The sequence below is a fragment of the Podarcis vaucheri genome, assembly GCF_965113315.1.
Source record: "Podarcis vaucheri genome assembly, chromosome: 4".
In the NCBI taxonomy this organism is placed as follows: Eukaryota; Metazoa; Chordata; class Lepidosauria; order Squamata; family Lacertidae; genus Podarcis; species Podarcis vaucheri.
Window position 1 is genome coordinate 109,617,766 of NC_138762.1, and position 12,419 is coordinate 109,630,184.

At 43.6% G+C, this 12,419-nt stretch overlaps 1 protein-coding gene across 5 annotated transcripts in view; it reads right to left on the bottom strand.

Annotated features, from left to right (window-relative positions):
* Window positions 1-430: 430 nt before the first annotated feature.
* Window positions 431-12,419, bottom strand: part of TDRD3 (tudor domain containing 3) — a 65,029-nt gene continuing 53,040 nt past the window's right edge. For all 5 annotated transcript variants that reach the window (XM_082221420.1, XM_082221421.1, XM_082221423.1 and 2 more), the window contains 2 exons: window positions 5,562-5,687; window positions 431-653 (listed from right to left, as the gene is read on the bottom strand). In XM_082221420.1, coding sequence (XP_082077546.1) covers window positions 5,568-5,687 — 120 coding nt within the window. In that variant the 3' untranslated portion in view covers window positions 431-653; window positions 5,562-5,567. The remainder of the gene's footprint in view (window positions 654-5,561; window positions 5,688-12,419) is intronic.

The window sequence follows — 12,419 nt, forward strand, 5'->3', positions numbered from 1 at the left end:
CTCCTAGACTTGCTGTTTGGCTTTCTTTGGAAGACTACCTGTCTGCTAAACACTTCATATGCCATCTCTTTGTGGTACTTTCGCGACAGCCAGGTCATGCGACCAAGCTGAACAGGTGTAAGAACCAGCCTAAGTCTTTCCTCTCTGGTCATTTTACACCACCCGGGGCTCAGCCACCTTCAACCCATCCAGATGAGCCCTGGCTGAGCTCGGGAGAGTAAATGACTCTGGCGTAGCTTCAGCTGAACAGGGTTGGGAATTTGACACCAGCTGGGGCTGCCTGAGCTCAGGCATCCTAAACTGCTCATCTTGCCATAGGACTGCCTAATAAATGTACCACCACAGAAAATAATGTCCTCTTCAGATGCTAAAATACGAGGAATTAGGATTGCACTCAGCCAAGTAAAAAAAAAAAGACACAAAGCAAGGACAGGGTAGATCATGGTGGCTTTTATTGATGGCAATATCAACAATGGTTTTATTTCATATGTAAAAAGTTTAGCTTCATGGAACTTAAAAAAATGTCTCTGTTGAGTACATCCTATACGTACTCCCTGCTTGTACCAGCCTTCTTTATCAAGTGCCATCCATGAGGCAAAGTGAGATGTCTTGAGCACCAGGAAGACACTGAGAACTTTTGCCACAACAAATACCTGAAATGCGGAGGAGAGGAAAAAGGTGACATGGAGATCTCACTGTCATTTGCACTCCATCTCCCATTCTTAATCAAAAAAATTAGCAGATGTTGTATAAAAACAGGCTTCAAAAAACTGCAATTTTGTCTCAAATAACTTTTATTTTTTGAGGTAAAGCTGTTTTGACATTATGAGGTAAGACGCACTGTTGTTGGATTTTGAAGCACTTTTTAGGAGAAAAGAAAGAACCCAGTACAGTGGTGCCCCGCAAGACGAATGCCTCACAAGACGAAAAACCCGCTAGACGAAAGGGTTTTCCGTTTTTCGATGCACTTCGCAAGACGAATTTCCCTATGGGCTTGCTTCGCAAGACAAAAACGTCTTGCGAGTCTGGCGATTTTTTTCGCTTTTCCCCCCTTTTTCTAAGCTGCTAAACCGCTAATCGCCTTTTAGCCGCTAAGCCTTTAATAGCCGCTAAACCGCTAATAGCGCTAATCCACTAATCCGCTAATAGGGTTGCTTCGCAAGACGAAAAAACCGAGACTCGCGGAACGGATTATTTTCGTCTTGTGAGGCACCACTGTAGTAGGTTAGGTATTAACTTAATGAGTGTTCCTCATTAATTTCAGCAGCCAGGTTGCTCACTGGGACAAGACAGTGTGAGCATATTACACTGATCCTGGTCCAACTGCACTGATTACCAATTAGTTACCAGGCCCAATTCAAAGTGCTGGTTTTGACCTATAAAGCCTTAAGGACCACAATACCTCAAGGACCGCCTCTTTCCATATGAACCTACCCAGACGCTGAGATCATCTTCTGAGGCCCTCCTTCGTGTGCCTCCTCCTCGAGGTCTGGAGGGTGGAAACACAAGAACAAGGCCTTCTCTGCAGTGGCTCCCCATCTGTGGAATGCTCTCCCCAGGGAAGTTCGCCTGGCGCCTTCATTATACACCTTTAGCGCCAGGCAAAAACATTCCTTTTTAACCAGGCCTTTGGTTGAATAACATTCAATGCCCTTTTAAAATATGCTTTTGTGGGGGAGGGGGTTGTTCTTTTTTCTTTTGATTATGTATTCTGTGTTTTTATATCGTGATTTTATCCTGTGAACTGCCCTGAGACCTGGGGGTATAGGGCAGTATACTAATTTAATTAATAAATAAAGAATGCAAAAATCACCACCCACATTCATGTTAGCAATGAACTCCAAAACAGAGAAGTGGATCCACAATTTTGTAGTTTGTGTTTTTCCAGCTCAGGACCATCCCAGGTGCTTCTGATATTGACAGAAGCCCATGTTGCCCTGCTGCCATACTTGGCATCCCAGTAAAGCCGGGCATGTAAAGGTGGCAACTGCTGTCTCTAAGCAGCCCAACAGGCTACAGCTCTGAAGAAGAAACATGTCAGGAAAGAAATCACATCAAATAGTGTAATTTCTGTACACTAAATATGAAATATAGAAAAAGAGAAGGGCAGTTTATAACCTTGGAAGATAAATAGATACAAAGGGGACCCACAAGAAAATGTTGCCATATGGATTGCTCCTGTTAAGTCCAAGTTCCAAGCCAGCCATGTCCTGTTTGTGGATATTCCACACTTCCGCTCCTTCTCGCCCCTCGTTTCCTCCCCCAGCCTCAAAAGCCACTTGGCATTCCGTCCTCTTTGGGCGAGGGCTGTGGCTGCGTGTTTCTCCCTTGGTGGGAGCTTCTGGCTGAGAACATGTGACGCCATTGTCCAAAGAGCTCCACTGGCTGCCCATCTGCCACCAAGACAGGCTCAAGGTTCCTGCACACCTCAGGGATCGCCTGATATTCCAGCTCTAGCACTGAGATCATTTTGCGTCTTTGGTCGTTCCCTGAGTTGGTGAGACTCGTTTGACATCAACAAGAAATCAAGCCTTCAGCCATCAGCCCAATCCTGTGGAACAGCCTGCCTTTTTAAAATTTACTGGGAAATCATCTATCATCACCACTGGAGTTAGTGGGAAATTTACTGGTATCAACTTTCCTTTATATTTTACCCATATCTCAACGATGTTTCTTAGTAAGGGATTTTCAGTATTATCCCACCACTGCCTATTTGGTTTGATGAAAAATCTATTCACTAACTTCTCCCTCATTTCCTGTGTACCACTCTCTAACCATTCTAACTCTCCTTGTTCTATTATCTCGTCAATGATATATCTTAACTCATTGGCTATATAATATAACTATGTTGGGAAGACCCAGTCCACCTACTTTCTGGGGTTTATACCCCATCTTCTTTTATTAATTCTGGGTTTCTTATCCCCATTACAGATTTATTAATCATACGTTGCTAACCCTTTATCTCTGTCTCCAATATCTTAATTGGTAACATAACATATTGGTAACATATAAATAAAAAATATTATTCTAGACAAAATTTTAATTATCACTATTCTTCCAAACCATGAAAGATTAATTTTCTAATATTCCTTCAGCTTTTCCTTAATTTCAGTCTTTAATTTCTTAAAATTCTCTTGTTCTAAATTTTCTAAGTTTCTTGTTATATTTATTCCCAAATACTTTATTACATTTCTTAATTTTATATCTATTTTATTTTTCTTCAAAAAAATGTTTTTCATCTTCACCATAATTAAATATCATCATCTCTGATTTGGACCAATTAATTCACAACCTTGTTATTCCTCCATTTTTTTCCCCAAATGTGCTTCTATTACCTGCATATTTTCCAATGGATTTTCAGTTGTTAGCAAGGTGTCATCTGCAAATAAGCTTATCTTCTCCTTTCCTTTACTGCTTATTCCTTTCATATTTCCATCTTCTCTAATTACATTGGCCAGAGTTTCAATGACCGATACAAACAAGATTGGGGAAAGGGGGCATCTTTGCCTTGTACCTCAGGCTAGTGTTATTTGTTCTGTTATACTATCGTTCACCATGACATATGCCTTGTTCCTCAAGTCTAAATCTAATCCTTTAAATCGTTCTCCAAATCCTAAACTTTCTATAATCATTTTTAACACTGGTCATTCTACACAGTCCTATTAAACTAGATACCTGTCTTCCTGCTATAAAGCCACATTGGTTTTTATTTATACATGAAAGTATTCATCCTTTTTGTCATTATTGTTGTCAATATTTTAGCATCTTGATTTACTAGGGAAATTGGCCTATACGATTCTGGGTCTTTCAAATCTTTTCCTGGTTTTGGAATTAAGATAATTATTGATTGTTCCCACAATAGTGTGGTCCTCTCACTCTCTATTATTGAATTATATAATACTTTTAATTTAGGAAACAGTATTTTTAAAAGGGACGTGGGTGGCGCTGTGGGTTAAACCACAGAGCCTAGGACTTGCCGATCAGAAGGTCAGCGGTTCGAATCCCCGCGATGGGGTGAGCTCCCGTTGCTCGGTCCCTGCTCCTGCCAACCTAGCAGTTTGAAAGCACGTCAAAGTGCAAGTAGATAAATAGGTACCGCTCTGGCGGGAAGGTAAACGGCGTTTCCGTGCGCTGCTCTGGTTCCCCAGAAGCGGCTTAGTCATGCTGGCCACATGACCCGGAAGCTGTACGCCAGCTCCCTCGGCCAATAAAGCGAGATGAGCGCCGCAACCCCCGAGTCGGCCACGACTGGACCTAATGGTCAGGGGTCCCTTTACCTTTACCTTTACTATTTTTAAAAAATACCTTATAATATTCTGTTCCCATACTCCTGGGGTTTCCCTCCTTTTAGTTTCCCTATAATTTCTGCTGTGATATATTTTCATGATACCGAGATATATAAATATTTTAAATAAATAATAAATAAATAAACTGCAACCAATCGACACTAGCATAGATTTATACTGTTAATTAATATAAAGTCCTAAACCAATCAATTCCATGGTTGCCACATACTGGCTTTAGTCACATTTTTTTATCCACAGACCCAGTGGTGGGTAATGCTTTTGGCCAGTGGCGTAGCGTGGGGGGTGCCAGGGGTGCCGGCCGCACCGGGCGCAACATTTTGGGGGGCGCGTTTGACCGGCCCTCCTCGAGGAAGCAGGAACCCCACTGTCCTCGGACCTCCTCTGAAGCCTGGCAGTGGGGCGGAGAGACCTTCTCCCCGCGCCAGCCTTCGGATGGCTGTCCTGAAGACTTGTGGTGGGAGCAGTGGCGTAGCGTGGGGGGTGCAGGGGGGCCTGCTGCACCTGGCACAACATCTGGGGGGGGCGGAAGAGACTCAAGTGCTAAAATCCACGGGTTAGGGGGCGCAAATTACTTGCCTTGCCCCTGGTTAGGGGGCGCAAATTACTTGCCTTGCCCCGGGTGCCGAGAACCCACGCTACGCCACTGCTTTTGGCAAGTATTTCTCAAATCAAGTATCTCACCATTTATATTGAGCTGCTTTGTGGTTTGGTGTGGTTTTTAGCATCTACCGAACAGAGAGGAATCCAGGCATGACCATGCTTTGCCTGTGCCTTCACTGTACCCCTTTAGGCGCCAGGCAAAAACCTTCCTTTTCAACCAGGCCTTTGCCTGACTTGATCTACATCCTATACCCTTTTTTAAAATGCTGGCTCTCTTGAGGGTTTTTATTGGGCTGTTGGTTTCGTTTTGATTTTTTGTATTTGATATTTTATGTGAACCACCCTGAGACCTTTGGGTATAGAAACAAACAAACAAACAAAATGTTTTAGCCAGGTCCACCACATTTGCCTCAGATACCCATTCCTTTTCAGAGATTATCTCCATGACTAGTAATTTTTAGCTGACTCAAAACAGTAGCCCCATCAGTGCAAATTTCTAGACAGCCCCGCAGCATCAGATAAATTCCAACAGAACGTCCGTGAGTTATTCTCTTATTCTAGGAAGTGATAAATGTTTGCAAAACCAAACATTAAAAGGTTTTGTGCACTACCCCCACCGCCCCCTCGCCCTGCATGACCATCATCAGTATTTACCCATTATCAGTTCCTAGCTCTTGGAGGTTGATAAAACTGTTGAGTGGGCCGTGTTGACCGCCGGGGCTGTCCATCACCACCTCTTCGGAATTCTAAAGTTTGTTCATAAGCCAATTCTTCCTCTTCCTGCAGGTAAACAACATTATTTAAAAGTGTACACTGACAGAATTATACAGAGAGAAGTTCCCTTTCTAGGCAAAAAGATCTTTAGCTAAAATGGCCCTTACAAGAATGGCTGGGCCAGATCACACTCATGTTTTCTTAAGGACAGACGCCTGAGAAGTGAAATCTGGATACTGGAAAGAGCAGGGAGAGGCTGTGTATGTGTAGCAAGGAATCGTACAGATAGAACATCTTTTCCCCCAAAAGTCTACACAAACTAATATGCAAAAAAGGGCCAGAAAAGTGACTAGTGGGACTTTTAATGATTAAAAACATGGCATTGGAGTGACAAGTACTTAATGTGCAAGATCCAACACAGAAGCATCAAAGATGAAATGAAAACGTGAAACAGAAAAATGTTACTACTCTTTCTGTAGGAACCCTATCTGTGAGATAATGTCTGTAATGAATAAATAGACAAGCTCTGAAAACTATAGTTATATGTATGTCCCACACTACTTTGAGGTTGGCTCAGAGTGATTAGCTAGCATGGTGCACAAGTTAATGACACATTGGAACTGGGGAGACCTAGCATTGAAACTCCTCCTGTGAGCTCAGATCAGTCACACATTCTTACTCTAGCCTACCTCACAGAGTTGTGAAAATAAATGGAGTGCGGACAGGGGGCAACCATATACTGTATGTCGCTTTCAGATCTTTGGAGGAAAGGTGGAACACACATAAACAAAATCATAGAATCATAGAATTGTAAAGTTGAAAGGACTTGAGGGTCATCTAGTCCAACCCCCTGAAAAGCAGGAATCTCAACGAAATCATATGTGACAGAAGGCCATTCAACAGCAAGCACTTAAAAAACTAATACTAATTATAGTTTTTTGGCCGTAAATTGTTGCTCCTTACTGAATTGGAAGCTCACCATGACAATCCCCATAGTCATGCCCCCAAAATAATCCCAAAATGCAAGCTGTTCTGTTGATGCCTTCATAGATAGATGATAGATACAGAGATACTGTAGAATGTAGATGATAGATAGATACAGTGCTTTTTTTTGGGGGGGGGTCACAGAGGTCGCATAACCCTAAACATTTTGTGAATCTAAGTCTGGCCTCATTGAGGGGCAGTATTTCAATATGAGTAGGAAAATGAGAGTACCCCTAAACATTTTTTTAGATTTTTTTGGATAGATGATGATGATGATGATGATAGATAGATAGATTAGATAGACAGATAGAGATAGAGATAAGAACACACAAGAGTTCATAGCATTTGTATGTACTATTTATGAGGCTCGGAATGACTGCAATCCTATGTAGTTTCTGGAGGAAATTCCATTGAACACTTGGGTGCTTACTGCTCACTGCAAGTGTAAAACACTGGCTTGCAAGTCACACTAAGCCTTGCCTTAGCAAGACCATGCAAGCATGTGGGTTCCCAAATTCTGCAGGGATTAGCTGCTCTACAGACTTCTAGTTGTCAACTCCCTGCTGCAGCCAGTTCCAGCAGGGAGAAAGATATGGTGCTGACAGCACAGCCTCGTCCTCACGCCCTGCTGGGATCAGCTGCACGGAGTTCCTGACTGCACAAAGCAGGACTTGCTGTAAGTGCCAATCAGCTAAGGGTCATAGTGACCTCAGGAGATTGACACAAAATGGGGATGGGAGTTGGTGGAGCTCAGGATGTGGTCTCCTGGTTGGATATTGTTTCCCCACCTGTAACATAGACTGTATATTCGATTGAAGTATCACAAGTCAATTGAAGTCTGGTCCAGAATACCGTTTGTGTTTCTTTTTCACAATCTGTGCAAATTTCTCGCTCCAGCTACTCTAGGTGGAGGTTAAGATTGTAAGGGGAAAGAGGAGCAGTAGGCATTTCTATCAGTGCTTTTTTTGTACAAACTCACATGTTTTGCTATGACATTAGAGACACCTCTTGTTCACATCATTTATAGAAAGAACTAGCAGGGATAAATGGAACAAGGATTGAACAGTGTGGGCGGGGGGGATAGGAACACCTGGCCCTATTTTTATTTCAAAGCCAGTTCAGTTCTCCTAGTGTAAAGGAAAAAACCAAAACATATTAAGTAGAAGATTTCTCACCTTTAAACTTCTGATACCCTTTTAAAGTGTCAGCAGCTCTTTCAACAGATGTTACATATAACAACTGCAATAGCTATCACCACTGAGCATGAATTTAAATTTAAACTTGAATTTTTGGCCTCCCATCTGCTTCCCCACCTCTTATTTTAAATTATAGTACAACCTCCTGTCAGAAAGATTAAACGCAAAGAAAAGAGGAGGAAATGAGTAAGTGACCTAAAAAGCTAGCTCATAGTTGCTAGAATAAGACTTCCCATTATTCTAAATGCAGGTTAAAATGCTGCTCTATCCTTTTCTTGCTGTGCTTAAAGCACATGTGTATGTTTTAGTCTACACTTTTTCCAGGGGGCTCAAACCTTTTGGTTCTGTTTGGGCCAGGGGTGTGGAACTGCATTTGGCCTGTGGGAGAGCACCCTGGCATTCCTCTGCAGCAGCGCAAACTGGGATACAAAGGAAAAGCCAAGCAGGCTTGAGGCTCACGTCCTGGTTTGGCAAGGCATAGCTGTGTTATGAATTCCCTATGGGGAACTCTCTAAGGAAGCTGGTGCTGGTGCCTTTGCTCTCACTACAAGGCTGAGAGCAAGCCTGCATTGCCAATAAGCCCTCAGGTGCACACAATGTGGCTCACGACTGTGAGCTAACAGCAATGTCCCTACCTGTCCCTATCTGACATCACACATGATGGGAGGTGTTGGGCAGGTATGTGTGGTTTCATGGAACTGGTTAGCAGACCTAATTAGGCCCACAACCCAGAGGTTCCCCAGCCCTGGCACAGGGGTTGCCCTACACCTTGCTTCAGATATTTGAAAGGGAATTGCACGTGCTACACTCTCAGATAAGGTTAACAGGAGACTTTGGGACCATGCTAAATCAAGTGGGGGTTGGCAGTGGAGCTAGTCTGCAGTCATACCTCATTTCTGACCAAACATAGTACTGTTATTGAAGCTGTTTATGACCGGATGTGCTTCAAATAAAGTAGCCCCAAGTGAACTTGTCAAATGCCCTCTCGGCATCCACCAAAGACCATCAGCAGCAAAAGTGTATTCTCCACAGTTGCTATTAAGCCATGTGAATGCTTTGCTAAGACAAGGGTTAAGAATGAGCTTAGGACATAGATTTCAGCCTGCCTTTGTAAATCAGATCAGACACTAGCTTGAGCCGAAAAACTTGGTTTCCTCACATCGGAATGACTGGGGCATGTCTCTTGTATCTTGCCTAAGACTCTGAAGAGCTGTTGATGTGCCCAAAACCTTTTCCCAAAGCTACATTGTCCAGTGAAGCAGATAGGTTTCTGGCACAGTGGCAGCTAGACCATTTTGTGGCACATACCATGTCCATCTAGCGAGTGAGAAGTTTCTTACCACACTGACCAGCAAAGTACTATGCCAGTTCACAGCTACATTCTTGGGGCTCTCATTGCAGATGAAAAGAGGAAGCTCATACTGGAATAGGCTGTTCTAAGAAGAGGGCCATAACTGCCTGGGTCATTATGGCCATGGCCTCCCACAACTGGCTTGTTCTTGGCAGATTAGCTCAAATTCAAAAGGTGTAGACTTTGAGGAAGCACAGACAATCTTTCTGTAGGAGATCACTTGTTCAGTTGTTTTACCAGCACGAATTGAATGGAGAATGCAGACAACTCTGATTAAAAACAAACTTGGGGAGTGAATAGGTGGAGCTTGATCCTTTTTTGGCCTGCAAGCTTTGCAGCCTCTCAGAGAACTGAGAAGGATTTCTTCTAACTGGGAAAGTTCAGGCTAACAGGGTAAATGCTTACAATTCTTTGTCAGATTGTTTCCATTTCTAATTTAAAACTAAAGGTTGCATTTCACTAGGCTTTTTAAAGCTCAGTATGTTTTGCTAAGAGGGACGCGGGTGGCGCTGTGGGTTAAACCACAGAACCTAGGACTTGCCGATCAGAAGGTCGGCAGTTCAAATCCCCATGACGGGGTGAGCTCCTGTTGTTCGGTCCCTGCTCCTGCCAACCTAGCAGTTCAAAAGCACGTCAAAAGTGCAAGTAGATAAATAGGTACCACTCTGGCAGGAAAGTAAACGGTGTTTCCATGCTCTGCTCTGGTTCACCAGAAGCGGCTTAGTCATGCTGGCCACATGACCTGGAAGCTGTACGTCGGTTCCCTCGGCCAATAAAGCGAGATGAACGCTGCAACCCCAGAGTCGTTCACGACTGGACCTAATGATCAGGGGTCCCTTTACCTTTACCTATGTTTTGCTAGTTAACCTACATGTTCAGAAGTAAGTAGCACAGAGCTCAAAGGAGCTCAGCCCCAAGTTAAGTATAGAAAAAACTGCAGTTGTGTCGTAATTCTTTTTAGTTTAATGGAATAAAAATCCTAAATAGTTGAAAGGGTGGGGGGTGTCAAAAACTGTGGAATTAATACCAGCTGTCAAATAAATCACATGAATGATTCATATACTCATCAATCTATGTAACTGGCAACACAATCACATTAAGATTCTTGCTGTTTAGTCAGAAATAATCCCCAGGGAGCCAGCAGCCAATGGGCCAGAACCAGCCTCCTCAACAGGTCCAAACAGGATGTTTTGGACCACTGCTCTCTCAGGATACTGCTTGAAACTACTTGGGAAAGGCAAAGGACAAGGGAAGGTATCCAGAGCACCTTCAAGTGATTGTTCCCAGTGGTGATTCTGCATCCCTTGCCATTTCTGTCACAAAAGGTGAGGGAAGCGGGATATGCTGGGATCTACTACCTCAAGGTTCCTGGAACACCATGAAGCCATGGTTCTCAAAGGACCAGCAGCCTCTTCTATTGTGGGGAGGGGGAAACTGGGCGGCCGTGGAGATCTCATTCTGTCTCATTGCTGCCCTGGCGATTGGGAACAGCTGAACAGCCGCACCTACATTTGTCTTGGCCAAGACTGCCACCTGAGTGTGGTCCCTTGCACCAAGACAGAAAAAAGGTTACCTACCCCTAAATCACAAACTGAGTTATGTAACTCTGTCAGGTAATATGGCTCTGGCTGGTAATTGCACTATCATGATGTAGCTATATGTTACAGCTGACTAGTAGAAAGTGGTTCTTAAGGCCAGTGATAATTTGTTGACCCATCACTAGTTATTCAAGAGGAAAACACCACCAGACATCTCCTGTACATGCCCTTCTGGCTGCAGAACTATCACTGCACTACCTGTTGGTGAAGGTGACAAAAACCTCTACCTGCAGCATCTCCTAATAGAGGAATAGGTAGTGGAAAGCACAAGGGTCCACCTGCCAGAGTAATGAAGTATGGTTCAGGTGGTCTGCTGGGTCAGTTTCTTTCACAGCAATATAAATCACCACAGGAATGATAACATTAGGTACACACCAGTTCCACAACTCCAGTGTAAGGGCAGGAGAATCCTTGAACCAGTGCCAGTTTGCTTGTTTATGTAGAACACTGTAGCTCCCAACTATGACATGCCACAAGTCAAAACAGATGCTTGGGATATCTGCTGCCCTGGGATGGTTAGATAACTGAACTTCACAGATGGGAACGATCTCTTGGATCAATATGAAGATGACTAACAGGATAATTGTGCCTCTGTTGACTGAGATACAGCACATCTGGAGAAACCTCCATGACAAGGGCATATGGAACGCTGTGGGCCTAGGTATGGAGCTTCGGTACAGAATGTCATTAGTTTTAGAACTAATGAGTCCCTTACCACTGAAAGGCAGGCCTTCAATGTGGGATCAGGCATCCTGGTTATGCCGCACTTAGTTTAGCAAAGTATGCAAGCAGAGGGCAACAGCACCTGCCATGCTCAAATTTGAGAATGGGTCAAGTCCCTAAGGTGTGGTGTTGTAGCCATGTCAAAGGAAACTTGTGAACTCTCAGTCTGAAAAAAACAGTCTGCTGTCAACAACAAAATGAAGGGAACCAAAGTAGAGAAAACCCTAAGTTTGTGATGGTTGGAAATATTGACATCGGTGTCAAGCACCACGGAGGCTTGCTCTCACAATGTCACTTGGTAGACGGCATGAGTGGTTTTGGTGTGCCTGGTGGAAATGCTGGCAATGACTGGGTACATGTCCACTTTTTGTTCCTCAACAAGACATTCATGCCCATCAGTGGAGGGTGGAATGCTACCAAAAGCAAACATGACCAAAAGGACACCCATTGCATCATTGGCTCTGATGGAGGGCAGCGAAGGTGTCAATCAGTGCAGAATGGACCAAAATAAAACAACACAAATGGACAGAGAAAAATAAACTGTAGAAGAGAAAGTAAATGAAGGAAGAGATGCCCTGTTTCCTGCTGCAATGAGGCATTTTAGATTAAAAATATCTGCTCTTCTTGCTCTTCCTTTGTCATTTTAGTGCTGCAAGTTTGGGTTTTCCAAGTTTCCATGACATTCATAGAATCATAGAATCATAGAATCATAGAGTTGGAAGAGACCACAAGGGCCATCGAGTCCAACCCCCTGCCAAGCAGGAAACACCATCAGAGCACTCCTGACATATGGTTGTCAAGCCTCTGCTTAAAGACCTCCAAAGTAGGAGACTCCACCACACTCCTTGGCAGCAAATTCCACTGTCGAACAGCTCTTACTGTCAGGAAGTTCTTCCTAATGTTTAGGTGGAATCCGCTTTCTTGTAGTTTGGATCCATTGCTCCGT